Here is a 27519-nt window from a genome sequence, read left to right as displayed (position 1 = left end):
GAATGTGCGTGTGAATGTATGTGTGTTGAAGGGCGTGCATTCCTGTGACATGTAATCCCTCAGCACAGTTTATCCACAGAGCCGAGAGGGGGAGAGAGAGGTGGTGCAGCAGCAGGGGAACTGTGCGGGCTGCATTTGTGCCACCTTTTGTCCCAGTCCGTGCCTTGCTTAATGGTTTATCCTCAAGGTTTTTTTCAGTAGGAATTGTGAGCCAAGTATAGCCTAGCATGCAAGCCATTTTCGGGTTCTTATGCGCATTTATCTTTATATTATGTAAAACAATTGTTACACTTGTTTTAATGCTAAAATGATAAGTTGGAATCGAATATTAAATAACAAATAAAGATTAATTGTATTGATATTTCATCTGTTCCAAAAGCAAATTGCACTAGCTCGCCAAACAGTTTGTAATTCATTAATTTATGATGTAAAAATTTCCAGGTAATATTTTCTCAAATTTAAAGACATGCCTTTTTTTTTTAAAGTTAATCACCTTAAAATAGAAAATCTTCTGTGCCTAGCACACAAGGGCAAACGTGCTAAATTGACCAAAAACATTTACATTAGAAATGTGCTGCAAATACTGAAACGATGCAAAATCAACTCTAACGCACAAAACGGAAATACAAGTGCTCCAGGCTAGAAGATGTAGCGCTGACTGGGACAGCAAATTAATATGTGCCGTATCGAATAGTTAAGCTTTTATTTTAACTTGGTGGGAACTAAACTAAGCTTGGGTAAAATATGAATGTATAAAATATGAGAAATGTAATTCAAATATTTAAAAAATAACAAAATTCATGTGTTGGAGAAGGTGTAAATGTTACTTGTGAGGAGAGCTCACTCTGGTTCTATAAAACTCTATGAGTGTGTGTCACATGTAAATAGAGAACATTTTAAAGTCTGCCCTGAATCAAAGTCTACCCTTTAAAGTGTTTGCCTGCCTGCTGTTCAAACGAAAAGGCCATCCTTTGCTCTCAGTGAAGATCTAAACTAATAAACACTTCCCATGCGCCGAACACAGTTGAATAAGTTCTGTTTCTTTGTGTGGATTGTGTTTTTGTTTTTTATCACTTCTTTAGGTGAGAGACAAGAAGTGTCCACTTGAGTTGTTTTTCTATTCCTACACAGAATCTTTATTGTGTTGTTAACTGAAGTAAGCCCTGCTGCCACCTGTTCTTTGTTTTGCTGTGTGTGTGTGTGTGTGTATGTGTGTGTGTGTGTGGGTTATTGTACTTTTAGAAGTGCACCTGATGCTCTGTCACCTGCTACCATCGGCTTGACACAAATACACATGTTTCCTCCAAAACAATGAAAAGAAAACAAAATAAATTCAAATGTTTAGAGTAGTTTCTGTGCAATAGTAAATTACATGATTAGATAGTTCTCATTAGGATCCATATCATAACAGCATTAAGAAGGCATCAATAACAACTGCTGCAGACATTTGGGCAGACCTTTTCGCTGACTTTTGACCCCCCTCACAGCCAGGGGTCATGTTGGGAAATTTATTGAGGGTGAGTTTTTGACCTGGGTGGTCTATGCTAAGGGACACGGCCACACCACAGACCCTTTATAGGCAACAACTCGTAATGGACAGCCATTTGTATTGTCAGTATGGGAGGTCAAGCCACCTGTGTGGAGCATGACCTTTAAACCTTTGCATTGTAGCACCTTTTGATGGCGTTTTGGGTTGATGTAAAAGACATAATGGGGAAAATGTAATGTCACTTTAAAGGTGCACTATGCAACTTTGACTGTGTCGGAGAAGTGACCATTTTCATACCTATATTCTCATAACTGAATAAACAAAACTTTCCTCACGGGAAAATTGGATCCCTGGAACACAGGAACACAGTTAAAAAGCTACCTTAAACGATACTGTTTTGGTGTTGTTTGCAGCAGCAGGGCCGACAAGTTTTGTTAACAAACATGTTCTAGACTTAGTGTACATTTGGTTCCAAGTGTCTCCAAATGATTTAGTTTTGATATATAAATATTCAATAGTAAGATTGACATGTAGAGTAAATATGTTACTAAACTTACTGCAGGCCCTGTACATGTTAAAAAAAAACTCCCTTGAAACTGTGTAGTGCACCTTTTTAATATAATAAGTAAAAAATAAAAGTTTTGAAAATTTATCAACTTCAAATTATACCCAGCCAATCAGTACTCAGGTACAGCAAAATGTAACTATTTAGAGTATACTGTATTTGAACTGATTGATGTCACAAATAATGCAACACTAATAAAAGTCTTCTCTCCACAGGGGCCGGTGTGTTTCTGCTGGCGTGTGCAGAGAGCGAGCAGATCAGCTTTCTGTTCGACTGCATCGTGCGAGGCATCTCCCCCACCAGAGGGCCCTTTGGACTCAGGCCAGTTCTGCCAGGTCAGTACCAGAGGTGTTTAAAGCCACCTATGCTGGATAGGAATGGGAAGTACGAGAAGGGGGGGATGGGGGGGGGGAGGGGAATTAAAGGTGGGGTAAGCAATTCTGGAGAATGGTTGTTGTCAAAATCACTTTTGTCAAAATCAGTGGATATCTCTTCAAAATCTGCTTCTTCCTGTCCGTAATGTAAGTGTGTGTACTGAAAAATAATCTGGTGTTAATAATAGACAGCCTAGGCTCTGTAAACTGGTTTGTAAACAAAGGGGGTGTAAACAAAGGGGGCCCACACGTTGGGCCCGTTTACAGAAGCTTCTTTGTATTTGTCAACCGACATTCTCCAGAATTGCTTTGCCCACCTTTTAAGTCGCGAGCACTCTCTTATTTACACAAATAAAGGGTTTGATCTCCGCAACGCACAATTTGGATAATTCAAAAAAGCCGAGCTTGTTGCCAAGGAGTTACGAGGGCAAACACTTAAGTCAACAGTGGCGATTGAAATTGTGGCAAGGCAGCGGCTCCCCTCCTGTGCCTCCAGGGATTTAGAATAGCTTGTTAGATGTGCCGCCGTCTTCTTCCTGGAAGCCGAAACCCGTCTGTGGCAGAATGAGTCAGAGCATGGATGTGCTTTGATGTGAACTAAAAGATGACTGACAGCTGTTTTTGAAAGAAAATGATTGGATAATCCTTCTGCAACGTTTTATAATTTAAATCAACCCCTGACTTACTGTGTTGTAGGCCTACTGTGGTGAATGTAAAGCTAAGGGTCACCTTAAACATGGGAAAGAGGATAAGTTTCTGTACTAACTGTGACTATGGGCAGCCAATTCAATTGTGTGTCTATGTATAGTCCAGGGTGTAGAGCTACTGCTGAGCCAACAGGAGGATGGCTGAGATCCAAATAGCTAGGAATTTTCTTTTTTCTTTTTTTAACTAATGTGACAGCAGGATTTTCTGACACGATTCAATTTGTAAAACATGTCGCACTGGTTAAAGAAAAGGCCCTCATATGTGATCTCCATTTGGAAATACTTCATAAACCAAATAACTGTATAATAAGAATGTCAAAGTGGAATAATTCATTAGTTGACACAACTTGACAGTGGAGGTCTGTCTGTATAATGAGCACTGAGCTCCAGCATGTCCACCCTCAGCTCCTCTGCTCCACTCTTATTCTGTCAAACACTATCAAACTTTAACAGGATTGGCTTGGTTTCTTTGCACACAAAAAAAGATAGTTTTTAATAAAATTACTTCAGAATTCTTTGTGCCGGAAGAGGATTAAGCCCTAACAGGTTTGACAATCAGTCATTTCTCAGGCAAAGCCTTTTGTGCATGTGCTGCTTCTCTTCTTCACCTTATGTGATTAGATACCGAATAGATTTGTAGTTTGAACATTGTGTCATTGTGGTTCCTTCCAAATTGTAAGAATTGTAATGATCAAGAACACGTTCAACAAATTTAAAATTCAAAAATAATAAGATAATATCGAAATGTCACTCTTGAAAAATGGTTGTTGTCCAAATAAGTTCTTGCCAAAATCAGTCAATATTTCCTCATGATCCGCTTCCTGTCCAATGTTAGTACACAGCCTAGGCTCTGTAAATGGGCATGTAAACAAACGTAATGTAAACAAAGGGGGCCAACCGTAGTTTGCAACAGCAACAACAAGCCTGTTTAGGCTGTGTATTATCACTGGATTTTTTTTTTCACAGTATGATACGAACAGTTGGCAGATCGTGAGGATATACTCAATGATTTTGACAACGTGCTTTTGACAACAAGCATTCTCCAAAATCGCTGACAAAATCTGCTACCCCCATGTGGCCATGATATCAGGTGTTGCAGGTTTACATTTTAAAAATACTCTGTAAAATAAACGTTAACTTTGCACATGTAAAAAGAAGCAGGACAAGCATAATAAAAACTCCTCCAGAATAGTTTTTATTTTCTCTTTCCACCGTGCAAAGGTGGAAAAGAAAAGAAAAGGTAGAAAAGTTCCCTGGTGCAAAGAATCCTACGAGGGAACAGTCATTATCTTTGCTATTCCTGCTATTTTAATAAGACATTTGATGCGGTATGACTTGAGCCGATAAACATTATCCGCCCTCGCCCTCCCCCCAGCTTTCTTCTTTAACACCTCCAGTTTTCCACACTAGCAGTTTTAAATGAACTCCCCCCCGCCCCCCACGCATACAACCTAACAGGGGAAAATGTGTAGCAGGGCAGGTGGGCGGGCAGCTTTGGTGGTGTGGGTCTTCTTGTGGGTATTCTGGTTTTCACACATCTTGCCGCCCTATTACAGGTTGAGCTCATTCTCCTATTATTGTGGGCGCGTAGTAGTATAAATAGCAAGGGGACCACGTCAGAGAGAGAGAGAGAGACCATCAAAGTCACAGTTCAACACAAGCTGGGGGGGGGGGGGGGGCAGCCAAAGCTTTCTAATCACTCTGGGCATGTATGTAACCTCATCCACAGATTCCACTGTGGCCCCACACACACACACTTAATTTCATACTCGGTAACCCACTCTCCCCTCCCTCTCATTTCATACTTCTATATTATTTCACTGTGTAGTTCTTAATTATGTCTCTTGTTCTCACTTGTGGTCTTTTTTAATACACGGCTCCTGACTAAAGCGCTCCGCCTCTGCTGTTTTGATCAATTGCTGTTCCGTTTCTCAGGCCCACTGTGTGTGATGCACTGTTTCCACCCCTGATCCCTGGATACAGACTGTACTCCCCCTGGAAACTTTGCATGACGAAACACATTCATCTAGAAGAATTGCAGACATAAGTAATCAAGCTAACTGGTGGATGAGAATATTAGGGATGCCAATGACTATTTAATTGGCTACTTGAAAATGCTCGACCAAAAACCTGAAAAATCACAATAAGAATTTATGCGGTTAATATTTTAAAAAGATTTTACACCAAAGGTGAGATGAGAGTGTCTGTTTATGTCACAGACATATGAGGGCAGCACGTTGCCATATTTGACCAAACAAAGATTTTCTGGCCACTGTAATGCTAGCAAAGTGTCAGAGGGGACGAGGCGTTATTAGAGCTTAGCTGGGATGAGCGAGCTGCAGCAAACGCAGCATGTGATAGGCCGCTGCACCTGTCAGTCAATCAGGCATCACCCAAAGACGCACTCCTTTTGATGTCTTTGGCCCAGCTCCAGGTCATGTTATCTGATAAACATACTGTGGCAAGTTTTTTTTAAACTCTGGTTTTTTAATCTTGGCCAGAGGCAAAACTAGTTCAAGACTTTGTAATTATGTTTGTATCAGTTTAAGATGCTATTATACTTTTTATTTAATTGCCACACACATCCTTTGACAATAGAGCAGTGCAAAAAATACAAACTCTAAAGGCAGAAATTAATCATGACAAGAAAGTCTAATTATAATGAAAATATTATTTTTTTTTAAATGGAAGTGTTCTGGTTAGATTTGTGGTGTTACAAATATCGTTTGTACACATTTCAATGTCCGTACAAACACAATGAGTTTACTTTAAACTAGACTGCAGTTTATTATGCCCAACACATTTCCCTGAAAAAGTGACGTAATATCTCTTTTGATTCCTTTGATGCAGTGTCATCTGTTTTCCATTGGGAAACCTGAGGAAACTGTGCGTGTATGATGTGCGTCTTTGTACATTACAAGAGGACATAAGGCTAAAGACTTCAATTTAAAGTTTCAAAATGAAGTTGAATCTACATATTACTATGTTCATAAATGCAACTTATTTTGAAATTTTTGAGATTTGTATTGTGCATCTGGGTCTATAACAGAAGGACTTTGGATTTTTTGTTTTCCAAATATAGCAGACAGGCTGTCAAAGTGTCAAAGGCGATTGTACGTATAGTTAACCAGGGGCACGGCCCACACACACTGAAGTCATCCAATACTTTGTCACAGTCTTTTTTTAAACCTGAGGACAGTGTTGTAATCCACGTGTAACCATATGTAATCGTTATCCTTTACTGTGTCTGGTTCATCTCCCACACATGAATGTTGGAGGCTTAAGATAGATAAGAAAAAGAAAAGAAAATGTATACAGCATCAGAGTTGACCTTGGTGCGGTCCAAGGTACATTAGATTCTTGGACAGTGGCACCAACAATCGCTAGCCAGCACCGCTCGCGGTTTCTCTTACCAACAGAGTCACATGGCAGCGGCTATTAATAAACTCTGTAGTGTTGCACGAATGCTGCAAAGGTGTTCCCTGCCTGACCCCTTTCTGTGTTTTGTCCAAAGGCCTGGGACACTTGCAGACCAAATACCAGCACACAACACTCTTGCCATCGTTTTAAAGGAATAGTTCAAAAATGTTTATGTTTTGAGCTTTTTGCCTCACTCTCCGCCTCAAGAAAAGGTGACAGAAACCGTTCCTGTAACTGTGCGTGCATTTTTTGATTTAGAAATCGGCAAAGGTCGCTCATCCAGGTTAGCTTAGATCAAACTTAGTCAAGGGGAGCAAGTCAAAAGATAAACTTTACAAAATCACTTAACACTCCCGTGTCCTTGTTGAGACTTGTTTATTTCACGTGCAGTTTTCTTTCCAGTATGTATTTGAATCTAAATTGACATGACGTGCAAAAATAGAGTGCAACATAACGTGGTAAATAAACAAGTCCCAACAAGCACACAGGGGCGTTTACTGATGTTGTCAAGTTTATCTTTTGACTTGTCCCCCTTGACTACCAGTGCTTAGTGAGCTAAACTAATGTGGATGAGAGACCTTTGCCCGGGTCTTCATCAAAAATGCATGTACAGTTACAGGAAAGGTTTCTGTGACCTTTTCTCAAGCCTGAGAGTGAGGCAATAAAGCTCAAAATTAAAAATGTTGAACTATTCCTTTAAGATATATTAATCTTTCAATCTATTGACATCTAGTGTTTATCCCCCAATACCACAGAGGAGGTGAGTGAGTGAGTGAGTGAGTGAGTGAGTGAGTGAGTGAGACCCTTGTGTGTGTTTCCCCTTGTCGAATGGAGTAACAAGTTGTGTTTTACGCAGTTGAGCCCCTCAACCAATAAATGCTAAGCTGCGTAGGTGACAGCAGCAAACTCACCTTGTCGTTTCAGGTTAGTTTTGACGACTGCAAAGTAATACTCTCTCTCTCTCTCTCTCTCTCTCACACACACACACACAGACCCCAGTGCCAGTCAGACCAACTCTGAGGAGAGGCTGAACCATGACGCCCAGGAGCTGGAGAAGAGGCTCAGCATGCTCTCTCACCGGAGCAGCACAGGTAGATGTTAATGGACCAATGTGCTCCAAGTAGTAAAGTATAGTAGTAGTTAAACAAAAATATGGACATCGAGGGGGAGAAACAGGAGTAATGATAATATTATGAGGGATCAACCAGTCATCGGCCCTGGCTGATTATGGGCTTGATATTTGGCATTTGCAGATTAGCTATATCAGCGTTTTATTTCAGCGATAACAGATAAAGTTAATTTGTTAAAAAGGTTGCTACATTGGCTCCACTACAGCTGTGTCTCTCCCTCTGCTCCAGTTTCACTCACCACTGAGTCTCACTTAACGTCCCGCCCACAACACTATCTGATTGGCTATAGACCTCATACAAGTAATAATAACTAATCAACATTGAAGCCACTTAATGGACTCGAAGGGTATGATGATATTGCTCGCACCTAAATTGAGCTCTACCTTTACCAGCTGCAACATTCAAGTTTTGAATTTGAACATATTAATTCAGCAGTAATTATATATTATTTTGAAATGGACATTTATTGTTGTTAAAATCAGTATGTTCTTGTTGGTTATTCAGTAAAAGTCTTGTTTCTGTGTTTCTAACATTCCAAACCTTTTTTATTGTATATTGGTTACAAAATATGGGCTGTCTTTTTCATTAACTACTACTTATCGGTATTGGCCCTGAAGACCAGTATCGGTCAATTTTAATATGCTTTTTTTTATGAAAGCGATGTTTTCATTCAAGCTGTTTATTAAATTCATCACCGTCTCAATTCTTCTCTTCTTCCTTGCAGTGTCATCGTCCTCGTTCTGTCCGTCCGCTGGGGGAGACGACCGCAGCATCTCCGGTTCCTCCGACGCCTCAGACACCAGCCAATCAGAGGGCAGCGTGGGCAGCAGCCGACTGGTCATGTGGTCTGACCCCGCCCCTGTTGAAACCGCCAGTCACGTGGTCGCCAAGGCTACAACGCTACAGAGCATGGAGAAGCTCTCAGTGATCCAGGCAGGGGGGGGCAACAGGCCCACCGCCAAACCCCCCAGACAGCTCCAGGAGATCGGGCGCCAGAGCTCGTCGGACAGCGGCATCGCCACCGGCAGCCACTCCTCTTACTCGGGCAGTTTCTCCTCCTACACGGGCAGCCTGGACATTGCGCCCGGGGAAGACTTTGGTGGCTCTGTTTTCAGCTTGCCCCCTCACCTGGCTCAAGACCTGAGCCCCTGTACTTGCCCCACCACACTCACTGGACATGAATACCAGGTGCCCACGTCACTTAGGTATATCTATGACTCGCCTAAGAGATTGTTGAGGGAGGGAAGTGGAGATGGTAAAGAAAGTGAACCTTCAACCTGTCCGGCCATGGACACTCCTGCTTCTTCAGGCCCCACATCAGACGCTGCACAGAGGGATAAAAGCAGCGCCGCGCCCCCTGAGGGACACTCTGACACTACTGAAAGGCAGTCAGTGAGTGAACACTTACAAGGCCCCTCAGAGGACAGTAAGAAAACCAAGGCGGCGCCCTCTAGTGAGCACCCAGACTCCTGCACATCTGTCCCCAAAACCATCGTGACCATCTGCTCTGTGTGTGGGGGTTTGAAGGTAAGAAGGAACATCTTTCTGTTTCAGTAATGCTGACCAAAATCTTGTTTTTTTTGTTTGTTAGTTTTTTTGCAGAACAGCATGTTGCTAGCTACGGTGGCCCCCCTGTTGTTTACATACCAGTTTACAGAGGCTATGGCTGTGTATTAACACCACCTTTGTTTTCAGCGCACACACAGTACGGACAGGTAGTGGAACGTGCGGAGATATTCACTGATTTTGATAGAAAGAATCGCTCACTCCACCTTTGAAGCTCAGATATAAATATAGTTTTATTCTTGTTTGCCATCTGTTAGCCTAAAAACCTGGGAAAAAGATAGACTGAGAGATGGATGGATGGATAGATAGATACTTTACTTAATTTTTCCCCCGTTGAAATGGTCTCCAGGCGTGCTGTCTTGTATAAGTCCCTGTCTTTGCAGCAGTAGCAGCTTGTGTCAGCAGGCGTTATCATCACTCAATCATGTGTTGTGAACATGACCTCTGTGGTATCGCGCGGGCGGACGGTGAAGCTGCTCTGAGATTGGTGTCAAAACAACAAAAGCTCCCATGGTGCATCTGTCCTAACCAGTTAGATCTTTCAGCAGCCAAATCGACATTGACTCTGTCACTGTATCCAGTAGATTTAAACCTTGTTAAATTAGTAGTGACCTGGAGTACATACGCCTCCTTTTCATTACTGTTGACCTAAGGGAACGTTCTGTCAGCTGTTCTGGAGAATGCTTTTTGTCAAGAACTTTGTTGTCAAAATCAGTGGATATCTCCTCACCATCCGCTACTTGTACGTTCTGTGTGCGATGTGTGAAAATATCCAGTGTTAAAACACAGCCTAGACTCTGTAAACTGGCATGTTGCTAGCTAGCTATGGTGGGACCTCTTTGTTTACATACCCTTTGCTTACATGCCAGTTTACAGAGGATAGCCTTCGTATTTTCTTTCTTCTTCTTTGTTTTAGGGTTCATAGCAGTGTACATTTAGGATGGGGATTATTTTCTCACTTTAAATGTAAGGAAATAGTTAAAAAATAGTGTAGTAATCCATTTGTAATACAAGCTCTCTATGGCTGAGCTTTAGGGTTAATTAAAATGTCTCTGGAATCATTTGAACATTGAGGTGCTTGTCCTGGCCTGACCGTATCAGTCACTTTTGGTTGAATACTCTTTAATATACAGCTCCACCTGCTGGTAGTGCATTTACTAAAGAAACCAAAACTCAATTTCTTTACTTAAATACAATAGTGTTCTCCTTCACTTTGTCTCTCTCCATTTTCCTCTGCCAACTAAATTAAAGAAGAGAGAGAGTTACTGGCCAGATTTTGACTTGTCAGGCCATAGCGGTGTGGGAGGGCATTTTAACACCTTCTGTGTGAGCAACACTATCCACCCTGTAGTGCTAATTGGCTCACAGTTGAAGGGCACGTTCAAAAGAAAACATTAAACCTTATCTAAATGCTAAAACAAATTCCTTTTCAAATTGTGTCATATCTGAGAATGCATGAATGCATTTGATCATAATTGTGCTGTGATCGCAGTCACACTATTGTCAAAGGTTTGATTTGGCTAGTGTGACAAGAGAAGGTGTGAGGAGTGTTATGTTTGTATCAAAAGTCAGTGAACCAAAATGACCTGTTCTTTCATTAGCCTGCCATGAACATGTCCACTGTCTGCAGTTCATTTAGACTTGATCTCACAGCTGAAAATAGTCCCCAACAAATGCACTGTTTGAGTAACCTTTGCTCAAAACCCAACCTGCTCAGACAATTAGCCAGCCTTTAAAAAGAAATAAAATATAAAATATATTAGTGACTCATTTTTCCAGATTTACATGGAACAAATCAGCTTGTAGATCAGAACCAAATTCAGCCTGTTGAAGTCAGGGTGTAGCCTACTGAGGGATAACTAAGTGCATCGATGGTTTTGGCCTTTTCATGAGATTATTGACATTAAGAAACAACATATTGATCCTTCTCCTTTAAAAAATGCCTCATCAACCCCACACTACGGTGTTTGCTCATTGTTGCTTATGTATAGTTCGCAAAAATACCTTCATATTGAGCCAGTTTGTGTTAAGAATATAATCGATGTCATTTTTCTATTTCAATTCACAGGGCACAGCGTACATCCCTGTGAGTGGGTCAGCCATACCTGCCATACCAGGTAAGTGTGACGATCGGTTTGACATATTGGGATGCACACTGAGTGACTGCACGCATTTTGTTCCTGCATGTTTGTGGAATTGAGGGGGTGTTTGCTGTAGCAGCCACAGCTTGCTGATTTTTATAAATTTGGGACAGAAATCAAATTTTCTTTTGTGAAAATGTTTGCCTCCAGAAGGACACATTCTCAATCCAGCAGATCAAAGCGTTGACAAATCACCATGCAGAGCCAGCACGAAAATCCTGGAGGATCCGTCGTGTGCCATGCAGATGGGGACCAATGAGTATTCTCCACTGCCCATAAAAGGAAGAGAGAGATTAGCCAGTCTCTTGGCTCATCTGTTAGGCTTTCCCAATCCAGATAGGCAAGAGACCAACCGACTCACTTTGTACGAGTCGATGAGTTCCGCAGTTGTGAACGAGCTCAGGTTTGCACCGACTGGCACCTCGAATTTGCGGCGAGACAAAAGCACCATCATTTACGAAAACTGTTTCAAGTGTCAAGGGGAGCGCTGCCGGCCTCCTCCGAGGGTCACACCTGCCCAGATGTACCGCCACAGCAGCATCTCCACTTTACAAGGCTTTACAAGCTTTCTGAAGAAGAGCCAAGAACAGGAAGAAGCCGCTAATGAAGAAGCGCTACATCAAGCTAACAGTGATGGATCACACAGTGTGGACGGAGGACAGCAGTGTCAGTACGGAGAGGTGAATGGTGAAGGTAAGAAGGCCCCCTTCTCCAGTTTCTTCAAGTCAAAGCTCCTACCAGTCCTATGGTGTCCTCTTCCTCTTTCCGGTCCTTTTGAAATGGATCCTTTCTTTCCTTTCTTTCCATCCTGTTGTTCTCTTCATGGAGGATATAAAAACACACTTTCCTTCCAACTTCTTCTTCTTCTTCTTCTTCTTTATTCACCTGCTTGTTTTTCTCATTGCATTCTGGGATGTTTCTATTTTGTTGTGTTGCTTTTACAACTGAGCTTTTTGGCAGCTGTGAAAAGAAGAGGGGTTTGAAGATTCTGCAAGGGTTATTAATTCAATCCGAAAGAAATTATACACAGGCTCCACAAGAGAGTCAGGTCTGAAAATACCTTTTTTGTGCAACCTGGCAACCCAACAGTCTGCATATAACCCGTCTACAAGGCATCATGGATGGATATATTAAGCATACATTAACCCATTGACAACATTTATAACAGCATCATTACCATATCTACAGTATAGAAAGGATGAACCATCCTGGCAGCCTAGAACTATCTCTCGTTGATGGCTTCTTCCTGAACTGTAAAGCATTAGTGGATTATTTATTAGACAATAATGGGGTCATCAGCCACCATCATCAACTTGTAAACCCTTTAAACTCGTCACCACTCTCTGTTGGACACACTATGCATTGGGTGACACTGTTCATACAGTTCCCAAACCATTTTTTAGCTTTTCAGTTCTAGAGTGTCTCCTTTTTGGCTAATACACACTCAGTTCCAAGTGTATAAGGTACACCTAGCTAAAAAAAACTAATTCATGCCATAACATAAGTCCTGCATTGTACCAGAAACTACATCCGTCTAAAATGAGCAGTTGAATGAACTCATCTCTAAAGCAAAAGTAACATTACACTCTTCCATGAAGGGAGGATTAATTGCTGGAGTTGTTTTTTGTATCATATAATAAAGTGGCGACTGAGTGTACATGCCAATTAGAGTGACAGATGGAGCTAATTACATATATGTTGACCAATAATTAGAAAGACATTTCAGTGCAGAAATGATATGTTTGATGTTATCGAGAACCAGTCGATGTCACAGTTTCTAAGAGTCTGTAAAGTGTCCCATTTATAGTACAAACAAGATGTATTTCCTTTTTAAATTCTCAATTATTTTGGTGTTAACATTCAATATCCACCACATGTTGGGTTATGAGGTCAATAGCAATATATCTGTCACAAGTCAAATTGTCAGATCATTTCGTCAATGCTGATGTATCAGTCGGTGTCTGATGTAAAAAGATTTCTACGTGGAATGGCGTTTAAATTGATATATTTATAAATGAATCATAAAAATCACGCTTAACTGTCTTCTGCATGTGCATGGAGTGTGTGAGGTCTGTCCCTCCATTGTTATAATTATTTTATTATTCTTATTTTTCTCCAAGCGACCCTTACTGTACTCCACTGTTACTTGTTCCCATCACTTTATACCCAAAGGGAACCATGACTTCTTTGAATCACAAAGTGGAATTAATTAAAAAAAAAAAAAAAAAGGAGGAGGATTTTATTTTCAGCCCTGGCTTTTAGCACAAAGAAAAAGAAAAATCCAAGTTTAAGTTTCTTACATATTTCAAACACACTATGTTTTTCTCTATCACCAGACAAAAGGCGAAACAGGAAAGACGAAAGACACAGGGCTGATCCCGCTTATGAGATCATGGAATGTCGGGCGCCGGAGAAGAACTCAGAGGTAGAACAAGCAATGCAAAACACTCTCTAATCCGCTTTATGCTATCGCTAAAGCGCCGACACACTTTGGACAGTGTGACTCATTGTGCTCCGAGGTTCAGTTCAACATCTTTGGTCTAATATCGATTGAAGAATAGACGTTAATTATCTGAAATTGTACGAGAAGAAATATGTCCAATCAGCGTTTTATTTTTTTGTGTAGCTTGATTGGAACTTCTTGTCCAGTGAGTTGGAAATAAGCCTTTGAGAAGACAGTGTACGAGTTGAAAGGGAACCCTAGCATGAAGAGATTGTGTGCTTCATGTATGAACACTCTCCTAAGCATTGCTTTAATGGCTTCAGTGTGGAGGCGTGTGTTGTTCGTCTGTTCAGCCAAAGGGAAGAAAAAAAGTCAAGCAGAGTTGAATGGTATGATCTCAGAAGTCTTGGAGTTGCGGCCATATTGGAGGCTGTTTGTTTACTCACCTTGCATCCCAATACCCATACCATCTACTTTCTAGTATGGTATAAAAAAGATTTAGGATGTCCAAATTCTTGTGGCCTGATTTAGGATGGTTAGAAATACCCGGATGTCTACTACATCCGGCCGAGAATTTTTAGTGTTGAAAACAGCATCCTATTTGGGCGATTCTGACCAATAATCCAGTGCGCAGCTGAAGTGACGTCACATCGACAGAGCCTCCATATGAAAACAAACAGGGATGCGACGGATATAAAAGCAAGAGGCATGATCAAGGCGCAATGTTATGATGAAATAAATAAGTAAAAGTATGTCCCAATTGTATGCCAACTGCATCCTAACTAGATTCTTTTTATCTTCAGATGTAGTATGTAGAATAGAAAAAAGAAAGAGTATGCGATTCGGAATGCATAGTGAATATTTTTGGATTATTTTGAATATTTTTTATCTTATTGTCATATTTAAATGTTTCATTACAAGGATGAAACTGTGTTTCTTCAGAAGATTAAAATTCCCTTTGTTACTTGGGGCACGTGGATTACATACAGTATATACACACACTTAAGAGTATTTCTGAAAATGTATTATTAATACAATGTATCTTGATTGTTATAATTTACATTTTAGAGGTAGTCATGTGTGGTGATTGTTCATTAGAGAACAGCCAGGCGTAGAGACTGGATATCACTCATCGCTCTACACATCTCATGGGAGTGTTTTTCCCATTATAAATATGGACCACAGATCATTTGTCCATGTAAAATTATGATTATTAAATCTGCATATTTTCCAGCTCTACATCACAGGGCTCAAACATGGTTAGTGTCCATCTGTTTGGAAAAGGCGCCTGTATAATCAGCCATGGGTGAAACCACCGTTTGGTTAGGAGGGGGTCTATATTAAATTGATTTGTCAAAACTATTTTAGTCTTAACCATGGTTTTGCTGCTGATGCCCTGCTATGAATATCCAACTCCTATGCACTGGCCTTGTTGATTATCAGAACGTTGATGACCCCATCAAAAGAATTCCCGCTGTGTGTGTGTGTGCAGTGGCCGCTCATTCGGCGAGGCGTGAAGCAGTATGGCTGCACTCCCGACGCCAATTGTTCACAGCACAGTAACCATGCTGTCTGGGATGGGAGATTACTGTATGTGGTAGCATCTGAAAAAAAATATGCCATGGTTGTTACCCTTCCATAGCGATGAGGCATTGTCGACGGGGTTTTTCCCCCCACATAAACGTATAGCCCAGAGTAAATCCTGAAAATCAGCCCTTTTCGTCTATAAATCATTCTGACGTGTCCACCGAGTGTGGCCAGGAGAAAAGTCATGAAAGTTTATGTAACAAAAACCTATGATATATGCCTATAGACAAGGCATTCACCGTAGATTATTATCTAAAAAAAAGGTTTGCTTACACCGTCTGCTTTGTCTTTCAGGCCGAAGAAAAAAGCAAGTACGAGCTAATGGGCAGCTACGCTCAGCAGAGGCTCCTTCAAGAGACTGAAGGTGAGTGAAGCCGACATCATGTGAAACACAGAACACATTAAGGTGCACTATGCAGTTTCAGGGGAGGGGGATTCATTTACATTTGCAGAGCCTGCCGGTTTTCTTCAAAACATATTTTCTCTACATGTATTTCTGTGGGCCCTGCTGCTGTAAACAACGACAGTGAATCAGGAACTTTTCAGGGAGCTTTCTAACTTCAAACAGTGTTCCAGGGATCCCATTTTCCTGTGACATGTTTATTTCTCTGACACACCAACATTTACATTGTACTTTAACACTATTTATGATTGTTAACTGCTCAAATGGGTCCTTAATTTAAAAAATTAATTATTGTTTGAGTGCATGGAATGTTTTTACCCTCGCACTACCCTGTCTTCGTGGAATCACCAGGACCCACTTACCGATAGTGGATTTAAACTGATGAGTCATGCACCTCAATCACTGTGGCTTCCCAACGCATCACCTGTTGAATAAAAAGGACATGAATAAATGAATAAAATGAGGCTCATTCAGTGTTTAAAGTAAACGGGCACGAGGCACGACATGCACTAGAGTGGCGCACACGTCAACCCATGCACAATGTTTTCGATGCTATACATAGTAATGGACTGTACGGTGCTTTAAACACATTCATAGTATCTCTGGTAACTCATCCAGTGGTTGGATTTATTGAAGTACTTTTACTTTACTTGAGTATTTCCCACTTGATGCTACTGTAAGCTAGCCTGGAGAGCTTCACATTTGTTTCTCTCCCACGGATCAGTCTGACCTTTCTCCATTCTCCGTGGAGAGGAGCCTAGCCCCGTCCGTTAGTGGAAGGCAGCCCCTGATTGGTTCTTGTAGTCGATGAAATTAACATGAATTGACTAATACATTTGTGAGTTATGGCTGGTCTCACAAGGCTAGATTGACATCAGAAGCTGCCTTCCACGGACATGAGGTCAAAACGCAGGTACTGATTGGCCCAGTATTGTTTTTGACCGGGCTCCTCCCCACGGAGATCGGAGAAAGTCCAGACTTATCAGCGGGAGACCAAACAAATTGGAAGCGCGCGAGAGCTCATGCTTGTCTCGCCAGGCTAACTTCAGGCTTCTCCTCCACTACATTTATTGAACAGCTTTAGAGAGAGTTTATTAATAGAAAACGACTAATAAATTAGGGTTCATGTGAACATATTAAGTCATCCGGCAGCAAACTAATTAGTTCGAAGTATTATTAGCGATGCTATGGCTTTGTTTTTTTAAACATTAAAAATAAAAATTAAGAATGTGGTATTTTCTAGGCGTGTTCCTCTATTTAAGTTGTTGCTGAGTGATTGATTTTCTTTCCTTTTTTTATAAACCGCTTACACCGTCCCGTTTGTCGTTAAATGTGTTGTAGGTCTGTCGCTGTATTGTAATGATAATACATCTGAGCAGAGCCGGCCCAAGCCTCCATGGGGACCAAAGCAGAATTTTATTAGGGGGCCCTCTCCAATGTTAGCGCTGCCCAAATAATTTACTTATGTCATTCACACACCCTGTGTTTTTTCTACCAGTGACTCCAATGTCCAGCTGGGTGAAAATAGCAGCCAGCCTAGATCCCGACCCTGCTTAGTTCGCTTATCCTTCAGCCCGGCTCTGCATCAGAGGAACAAGCAGTGTCATCTGTTGAAATGGCATTGATTTATGTGAATTATGATGTAATGTCTGAGATGAATCACACATGAGCCTGTGAAGAACATGCTGGTATGAGTCACACTGGTGATGTGTGGACCGCCATTAATGTAATTTGGATTTAAGGATTTGGTTCAGCGACCTCTCACTGCAGCGTGAATATTTATTTGCTTCATCTGCGTTTTATCAAACGCCAATAAACTGTGTCAAGAAGGAACCCCCGCAAGTCAATTATATTTATACAACCCAACTTCACCCTTCATAAAGTATTTGCCTCAGGGCGGCTTAAAGGGGCAGTTAGCAATTCTGGTGAAAGCTTGTTGTCAAAATCACTTTGTCAAAATCAGTGGATATCTTTTGATGATTTACTACCTGTATGTACTGAAAAAAAGTATGGCGTTAATACATAGCCTAGGCTCTGTAATCTGGTATGTAAATGCAGGGGAGCCAACGGTAGCTAGCAACATGCCTGTTTACAGAGCCTAGACTGTGTATTAAGTTTTTTTTAAGGCCCACACAGTAGAGAATTACTGATTTTGACAACAAGCACTCAATAAACGCTGACTCCATCTTTAACAATATGTAAGCTACAAAAAACTCACCCAAAAAATAATTTTAATAGATAGAAAAGGGTGATATTTGTAACTAGAGTGTGCAGTGAGGCGTGACAGTATACCTGCCTTGGATGTGGGGGTTAGAGGGACAGTTGTCAGGGGATGTTTGGTCACTTTAGCGTCCTGCACCAAGAAACATGCCCTCAGTCTAACGCACACCCGCTCCAAGAAAGCCCCCAGCAGCTGTCACCATCACTCATGTCCATGGACCTGTACATACACACACACACACACACACCATCATCATCTCTCCCCCAGTATCCTGCCTCGCTAAGCAGGTAATGGACGGGGTCCTGCTCAGGCTAACATGAGGAGTGCAGGCGGGCGGTGGATAAAAAGATGTTTAGGGATGTTATAAGAGTTGGGTCACACTTTGGATGTTGGTTTCATAAAATAAAAGTGATTAGCTCCAGGTAGGGGACACCAAACTTCTCTTTCCCGGGCCTCATCGACCTGCTCCGGGATTCCTAGCTTTCCCAGACCAATGTGGCGATATAATCTCTCCACCTAGTCCAGGGTCTTCCGCGAGGCCTCCTTCCAGCTTGAAGTGCCTGGAACACCTCCCTAGGGAGGCACCTCAACCACCTCAACAGACTCTGCCCCGAGTTCCTCACGAATGACTGAGCTTCTCACCCTATCTCTAAGGGAGATGCCAGCCAACCTCTTCAGAAATCCCATTTAGGTCCCTTGTACCCGCAATGTTGTACCTTTGGTCGTGACCCAGCCTTCATGACCATAGACCACTTCGGTAAAGCGATGGCAATACCGCCCTGCTGCTCCGATTCTCCGACCAATCTAACACTCCATTGTCGCAAGTACTATGTAGTACCGACAACATTCTCAGGGTTTCCCCCAGAAAAATGTACTCTTTAAGGAACTGTGCCTTGTCAAAATAGATCACAACCTATATGGCTCGACCATGGGGGGATGTCATTTGAAAGGACAGACACAGGAAGTGGCAGGCCAAACTCAGTCTATTCTAGTTAGTTTAGCTGCCTGTACTCGCAAGGTTCTGTCCAAAACCTGCCCGCTCGGGTGATGATGTACGGCTGTACTGATGCATATGAATTCATATTGGTTAATTCTATGTCTGACATAAGAAAGTGCCTGTACTTTTACTTTTATAATAACTATTGTGTTCATTACTGTTCTAGCTTTAAACACCCTCAGCTTAACTGCTCTGTGACTGTGCTCCTTCTTGCTGTTGGGATTGTCTCGCGCATCAACAGCAAAGCAAATGGACTTTGAAGATTAAAGAGAATATCTAGATCAGAGAGAACAAATCTTCTACATCAGTAGTCTTTGAAAACCGACTTATACAGGCGTAGATCAGCAGTGTTTATGTTGCCCTCTTATACATCATGTTTGTTTTGTTATAAAGTGCTATCGGGTCATTGCCAATGTACAGGTCTGTAAATGTTTAAGTCCTCACTATACACATGTTTGGTTCAAACACTTGACTAAAGAATAAAAATCATAAAACACAAGTAACATTGCTTACAGATATTTGGTAACACTAGGTCAGGCTTAGTTAATGATAAATAAGCATTAACAAATCTTTAACTAACCGTTGACTAGGCATGAGCGGTTAGTAAATGTTTAGTTAATGCTTATATGCATCAACTAAACGTTATGCTAAGTGAATCATTCACTAAGCATTAGTTAACTGAGCATAAGTTTACATGCTTGATAAGAATTATCTAAACATTAACTTACCCTTAATAGCTTTAAAGGTGAAGTAAGCGGTTTATTTATGTTAATATAAGTGTAAAATCGCTCTTTATTCATACAGTGATCACTTACATAATGTGCGCGTTTCATAAAGCCGATCTCTCAGTCAGCTGCTTTGCATGTAACCGGCAAATATTGTAGTATCCCGAAAATTTTATCCAATCTGAAGAGAGAACACTACAAACCAGCACTCGTCTCACTCATATATAGTATATACTGTACACTCCATGGTCTCACTGCCGGTGCACGCCAGAGCAACAGATGGGTGAATGTGTATGCGCCTACAATGGCGGAGCAGGTAAAAATCCTTCCCAGTGTCTGTTTTGATGGTTTTTATCATGTTTTATCACACTTTTGGATCTGAGATGATGCCAGATAACTTGCTGCTTGAAGACCGCAGTGCATTAATGTGGTGACGTAGGGACGAGCGAGGGGACTGCTAACTGCAGTAACTGACAGGAAGTTAGCTGAAAGAACCATTCCGCTTACAGCACCTTTAAGCTTAAACTAACTGTTACTTAAAGCCACTACGAGTAACATTGCACGTTGGCGGCCCCTTTGGACAAAAGCGGTAGTATTTTTACGACGCCCGCTGTCGCGAAGCTGTTTTCGAGTGCGAGTGTGAACTGAGAAAGGCGCAATATAGTGCATGTCCGTGTGTTGAAAGTGTGAGGACTCTTTTCGGCTCCGTGAGAGTGGTTTTGACCCATGGTTTTGACACTGCATCAACTAATGCCAGTCAGTGCTACACACACCTGATTGCAATCAGTTGATGCAGCAGTGTCACCTAACTACTCTCTCTCACGGAGCTGAAAGATTACGTGCCCTCACAGAAAGCGAATGAAGGAGAGACGGCAGTTAGTATGGATCACGATGAGGTAATGTGTTTGTGTTGTTGATGTAAATAATTACTATTTCAGATAATGGTTATCTGATGATGGTGAAGCAAAGCAAACTTTGTTTTAGTACCAACCGCTCATTCATTTAGGAGTAAACACTGCAGTCTAGTTCGCTCCCGTGAAATTGTATACACGTTGCTTGGCAACGCCCTCGTCCCGCCCGTAGCCTACAGTCCCCTCCAATAGTATTGGAACGGTGAGGCCAATTCCTTTATTTTTGCTGTAGACTGGAAACATTTGGGTTTGACACCAAAAGATGAATATGAGACAATAGATCAACATTTCAGCTTTTATTTCCAGGTATTAACATCTGGATCCGATACACAACTTAGAAGATAGCATTTTTTGTAAAGGAACACCACATTTTTAGGCGAGCAGAAGTATTGGAACAGATAGACTTTCTTCATTGCATTATATTTTTTTTCTTTGATGGTTCAGCCCCGTTATCAGTCATTATGACGACAAACAACTGTCTCAAACAAGGCTCCCGCTCCCCTTCCCTCACCTGGAGGGATAGGCTTCTCAAATCGCGTTGCAGCGCTACACTGAAATCTGCGACCAATACGGATATGTGACCATAGAGCATGCACGCGTGAACCGAAAATCGGACTGGGTGTGCGACCAGACCAAACGCAGTAATACAAACTATATAAAAACGTCTTTATTTGCACAGATGGTCTCGTTTGCTGTTAAAGGTAATTTATGATTATGAGAGGAAACATGAGGCTGTTTAAAAGATATTTAAATGTTACTCGGAGCTGCTTTAAATGTACTCTTATTGTAAAGTCTTAAGTACATTTTGCTTTGTCTCAGTTCACAGGAGGGGGACAAAAGTACCGAAGTTGTTGAAGCCTGTAGCTATCTCTGCTGGCATTGTTGACACAGGCGTAAAAATAAATAAAAAAGAGCATAGTACGAGACGTTTCACAAAGCTGAAATATGCACATATGGGGCTGTTATGAAACAGTGTCCATATGACAGCCGGCCCGCCAGCCAGCACTGAACTCCACTCTGCACCTATTTATCCTGGATGGCTTTTAGGTTTATGACAGGTTAACCATTCATCCAGCACAATAAATTACACGGACAACGCACTTAAGGGCAACACTGTGGCTGTGATTTGTGCGCTGGACAGGAAGAGCTGTCCAGTTGAAATGGGTTGAGGCCACATTTCTATGTTTGCTGTACTGTACTGTGACACCTTTTCTTTCTCAGATGACTGCGCTGCATTTGAGCAGTTGTGTCGAGTCTTGAAGCTTTGGCTGTTTTTTTAGTAGTAGTAGTTCCAAGTTAACTTGTTGCTGGGTGGCCTTTAAAAGCGCATTTTCTTTTGTCTTTGACCAATTGTGCGAAAGCAATTGATTTGTTCCTCTGTCGTGTTGCAAAGGATTGGAAAAATGATTAAGCTAAAAATAAATTAATAAAAGAACCAGAGGCTATGTGAATCATATTTACAGTAAAAAAAATAATGCCTGCAAATTCTCAGTTTGACTAATATCCTCCTGTTCGGGTTGTAACTGTAATTATCGGTAAACTTCTAGCACGTTAGATTCATACTGCCTAGAACATAGTGTATCTCATCATTTATGTATGAGCCAGGTATAAGCTAATTAGGCATAATGAGCCTCTGGTGAAAAAAGAGAAATTCAGTGGGAGGCACTGTGTGTGTAGCTTTATTCTTCATAATGATATTGTCATTTTATTGCAGACGACTGCATTTTAATGAATCCAATTAACCCTAGGCCGTTGATTAGGCCTGTCGCCTCAAGAGTTTCCAACACCAGAGAAGGAAAATCCTTTTAGCTTTTGATTTAAGGTTAAAATTAAGTTTAACTGTTAAAGTAACAATACATCTTTTAATTAAGGTCGTGCTGACAAAACTAAATCCTGCTTCAAATAAGTCAGTAAGGCGGCCTTTATTTGATCTTTTCAGAATTATCACCAAATCCCATGAGAAGATGAAAACCAATAGGGATGAACTCTCTATGTAATGTCAATGTAACCACAGCAGTTAGAGGTTATTCTTCTCTGCCGTAAAACACAATTATGTTCCAAAAACTATTAGGAACACATTAAAGAGCCACACGGTTGCATTACAGTTCATTTCATTTTAATGAACACAGCCAGTGTAGAAAGATGGAACCCAAACCCCAAGAACAACAAAACAAGTCATTCAATGTACTGTGAAACAACTGGCAACATTCTACATGGCTGAAACAGCCTTTTTTACTGTCTCTAGACCATTTGACAGGACTGTGTGGGCGTGGCTGGATCAAACAGTCTCCATGGCAACAGTCATTGTTTTTTAAGAACGTGACTGGTTAAAAATACTTATTGTGTCATAAGAACCAGAGCATAGCCCGCCTCATCTAAAACGAATTTCTGTAAAGTTTATCAAACCTAAATGACAATATAGCCTATTTGAAAATATGCCTTACCCTTTTCAGATGCTAAACTATCATGCAACTAACTTCCCAGATGACTGTACATAGTTAGAAGGATTTTGTGGATCTGGTTTTTACCGGGGGCTTTAATGACCACTGTTGTTGCTCTTGTGTGTGTGTACAGGGTCGGTGTTCGTCTTCCCCCTGGATGTGCCGCTTACTGAAAGGCCGCGCAGTGAAGGCGCGTTGTACGTGAATATCCCCGTCAGTCCAACGTCCAAGAAGCAACTGAACTACATGGAGCTGGAGCGGCAGGAGCCCGGGACCGCGGGCACCCGAGGGACCGCCATAGCACATCTACCGCCTCAGAGTAAGGATGCACCCTGAAATAGGCTTTTAAAAAGGTGCACTATGCAGTTTAAGAGGAGGGGGATTTGTTTACATTCACAGAGCCTGCAGCACATGCTGTACATGCATCATCGTAAACTAAACCATCATAAATGCTTTTTAATGCATTTTCAGATGCCCAGGATCTTTATGAGATCTTTACAGATTTTGAATGCAACGGTTTGACAGGTTTTAAAAAGAAAATACACATCCTTGATATAAAATGACCTCCGTGGTGCCTCTTTGTTCATGCAGTGTACAAGGATTTCTTATAATCTCTGTAATATTGTGTGATATTTTTTTTGTAAATAATGAATTTTCTATTCAAATCCTGCAGTGTGATATCAAAATAAACCACGCTATCAAAATCAAGCAAGGTAAAAAAAAAATAAAATAAAAAAAAGTTGCTCTCTCGACAGACATTTCTTCTGTAATTCTATTATCTTTCTCATAGTCAGAGTTACAGGAATTGCTCCAAAACGACTGAGCCGATTCCCTCTCGTCTCACCCAAAAGACAGCTGCGTCCTTGTCCACAGAGACACGCTGTATACTGAGCTGTAATTGACGGACAAGTTTTGGCTATTATCATCCTCGCGGCTAGGAACACAAGGACCGCTCGATGCTCCTACACCAGGGAGGTTAACATCTTATGTCAGCAATACACTTTATATCCCGGCGTGCGGCCTTATTAATCCGTCACCTGGGAGGTGTGTTTGTGTGTGTGTGTGTGTGTGTGTGTGTGTGTGTGTGTGTGTGTGTGTGTGTGTGTGTGTGTGTGTGTGTGTTTGTGTTTGTGTTTGTGTTTGTGTTTGTGTTTGTGTTTGTGTTTGTGTTTGTGTTTGTGTTTGTGTTTGTGCTTGTGTTTGGGTTTGTGTTTGTGTTTGTGTGTGTGTTTGGGTTTGGGTTTGTGTTCGGTGTTCCCATCTGGGCACTGTGATAGAAGGGTCACAGGGGCATTCGGAACACAGCTGTTAACTTACTGGCTCAAATGGGACCCTCCTCCAGGGACTGTTGATGTATTGTGATGACTTGGTTTAGATTTCTTCGACTTTATGAAATGATCAAATACATTGCGTAAGAAGGAGCAGCGATGGACGTTTGTTTCTTGCGATATTCATGCACACTGTACTCTGTCTTTGCGATTCAGCCTCGACATCTTGCTCATTAATTAGCACACAAGGAAGGGGCGCTTAATGATGCCACCGCTGGTGAGGAGGGCAAGCACATGAATGGAATTTTAAAGGCTTCAGCCGAAATCATTTGCATACTCGTCTTGCTTTGTGTTGCAAAAAAACGTTTGAATACCTTAAGTAGTCATGTTGGCAGCAAGGGCACAGATCACGTTTGCCCTTGAACTCTCTGTTGTCATATTTGTTTGGAAGTTTTTGTCAGTTTACAAAATGTATTTCTTTTTCTAAAGATTCAGCACTGTTTTTGCTTTCACCTACAACTATAATTTATAGTATATAACCTACTATAATGCCATTGAACTTATACAAATCTGCAGAATCTGCTGCAAAGAATGTCAGCTACTGAGCCCAAAGTGACTTCTTCATATGTCTCGCTTTGTTCAAACAAATGTCCAAAACCCAAAGATATTCAGTTTACTGTAATAGAAGATTTGTAAAAACAGCAAATATTCACATGTGATGAGCTAGAACCCGTAGAATTTAGCCATTTTGGCAAAAAAAAATGGCTGCTTATCCAAATTGTTGCCAGTAAAAAAGTAGGATAGTAGAAGACGCGTGCATGCTCTATGGTCACATATCCGTATTGGTCGCAGATTTCAGTGTAGCGCTGCAACGCGATTTGAGAAGCCTATCCCTCCAGGTGAGGGAAGGGGAGCGGGAGCCTTGTTTGAGACAGTTGTTTGTCGTCATAATGACTGATAACGGGGCTGAACCATCAGAGAAAAAAAAGATAATGCAATGAAGAAAGTCTATCTGTTCCAATACTTCTGCAATAGGGACATTTGCCTCCTTCGTAAGAGTTAGATGATAAGATTGATGGCACTCCCATGTCTGTATGGTAAATCTACCAGCAGTCAATTAGCTTAGCTTAGCATAATGACTGTAAACAAGGGGAAACGGCTAGCCTGGTTCTTTCTGTAGGTAAAAAGAAACCACCTACCAGCGTCTCTAAAGTTCACAGAGAACAGCGCCAATCTCTGAATGACGGGATTGCACGCTGAAGAATACAAAATGAAATCGCTGTGACACTACACATATGGTATAACAATCTTTTTTCTGTATTTGCTACCAAATGCAGCTAGCCACAAGAGAAAGTGCACAGGACTCCAGGGATGGCTATCCAAATGTTAAGACTTTCTTCAAAGTGTGTTTTTTGTGTCTCGACAGGAAAGAGTTCCACCAAATATGCCCAGATCGACATCACGGCCACAGAGACGGCTCACAAAGTGGGCACACAGCACGCGCTGGGTCGACAGGAGGGCCTTCACACTCTAGAGCTCCGGAGGAAGGGTACGCCGCATTGATTACGTCATCGCTCAACTGCTGATCTCAGACCCATGTTTTTCTTTTTTTACCACAAACTACATCGAACTGTGAAAGTTTGCAAGAAATATCTTTGAACTTTTTTTATTTAATTTTTTCTTCGAGTGCAGACTGTTCTCCAGAAGATCCTCTAGAGGTTTACTGTGGGATTGGTTTTCTGATCTGTTCCATCATTTGAATGCAGATCGTTTTGAAGACCTCTTTGTGCACTCTATTATTCAAATCTCAGAAAATGTCACCCGCCCAGTGCCCATAAAAGCAACATGGAAGACGGAGCCTCCTCAGAAAAAAAGGTTTTGGCAAAGGATCAGAGCATAATTTCAATCTTTGTCTTCCTTTGTGAACTTTGGGCTTCTCATTAAATGGCATTATGTCAACGCCGCAGCTTCGGGCTATAACATGGAGGAAGATGGGGCAAGTTTTTGAGCTGAGTCACTGGCCCCAGATATTTCACACAGCTCACTAATGTGCAATATATTCATTTTGTCTTTGGTTTGGGTGAAGGAGGTAGGATGGGCGGAAAGAGATGGTGTTTATTCCTCACATCAGTAATTCCACATTTTAGTTGCACGAAAACTTACTTTTGAGTGAATTCATATTTCGGGGGAGTCTTTCCATCCAGTCTTACTCAGAATGCCACAAAGTTTCAGAAAATTGAAAGACAAGATTTGCATAAGTAAGTGAAGGATAATGAATGGTTCTGCATAATATTTCAACATTGTGACATTTTTGTTTTTTTGTCTGGGTGTAACGAATGGATTGGCGTTCATTATACAAAGAAGAATCTCATGGCTGCTTTGGTCTTTTTCTCTGCTTCACAGTTTATATGGAGTGAGATTTACTGTGAGAAAGTCTTCATAAATAATTCAAGGCAGAGAAGACATTTTCTTACTCAATTACTATCACAACAACACAATGTGCCAGACTGACTGACTGGTACTTTTTTTTTAAGAAAGAGTGAAGTTTTTTTTATGAAATCACTGAAGTGGTTCAAAATCTGTTTCATTATTATTCCCTACTGAGTGTGTGCACATAGATAATTTTACTGAAATTTCGATGATGAAAAAAAGTCATGTTTTTAGAGCTTAAATAGCCAATTTAAGTCAATATATTGTTTTTTTGTCTTATACTCTATTTTGATATCTGTAAATACATTTTCTTTCTATGCAGATGATGTGTATTATTATAAAATATACATGTGAAGACAAAGTATGTACAGTAAAGTTCAGTGCAAGGACAGCGCCTGCTTCCCAAGGCACACATTTCCCCTGTAAATTATTTATTTATCATTACTACTGCTTTGATGTGCATGTTCAGTTTTTCTAGAATTACAGTAGTAGAACATACGTGGGACAGTCACGATACAGGTGTAAACCAGTTTGGTACGATATAAAAAAAAATAAAATCCTTACAATTGATATCTTTGTTTTTATTCAATAGTATGAAACATTGATTGATCTTCAGTGGGAAGGCATTTATCAAAGTATAATATATTTAGTATTTTAAACTTTTGAGTATGAATGATAATAGCTTTTTACAGTGTGCATCA

The 27519-nt window shown here is 41.1% G+C and overlaps 1 protein-coding gene across 1 annotated transcript in view; it reads left to right on the top strand.

The window, feature by feature from the left end:
• Positions 1-27291, top strand: part of LOC307269471 (protein Dok-7-like) — a 41948-nt gene extending 14657 nt beyond the window's left edge. Inside the window, exons 5-13 of the mRNA XM_080052440.1 lie at positions 2270-2389; positions 7548-7646; positions 8410-9212; positions 11320-11368; positions 11543-12085; positions 13729-13817; positions 15717-15786; positions 23254-23439; positions 25815-27291. Coding sequence (XP_079908566.1) covers positions 2270-2389; positions 7548-7646; positions 8410-9212; positions 11320-11368; positions 11543-12085; positions 13729-13817; positions 15717-15786; positions 23254-23439; positions 25815-25951 — 2096 coding nt within the window. The 3' untranslated portion in view covers positions 25952-27291. The remainder of the gene's footprint in view (positions 1-2269; positions 2390-7547; positions 7647-8409; positions 9213-11319; positions 11369-11542; positions 12086-13728; positions 13818-15716; positions 15787-23253; positions 23440-25814) is intronic.
• Positions 27292-27519: the final 228 nt, after the last annotated feature.

This window comes from Ammodytes marinus, assembly GCF_949987685.1.
Source record: "Ammodytes marinus genome assembly, chromosome: 23".
Taxonomy (NCBI): Eukaryota; Metazoa; Chordata; class Actinopteri; order Uranoscopiformes; family Ammodytidae; genus Ammodytes; species Ammodytes marinus.
This window is presented reverse-complemented; position numbering and strand designations above follow the sequence as displayed.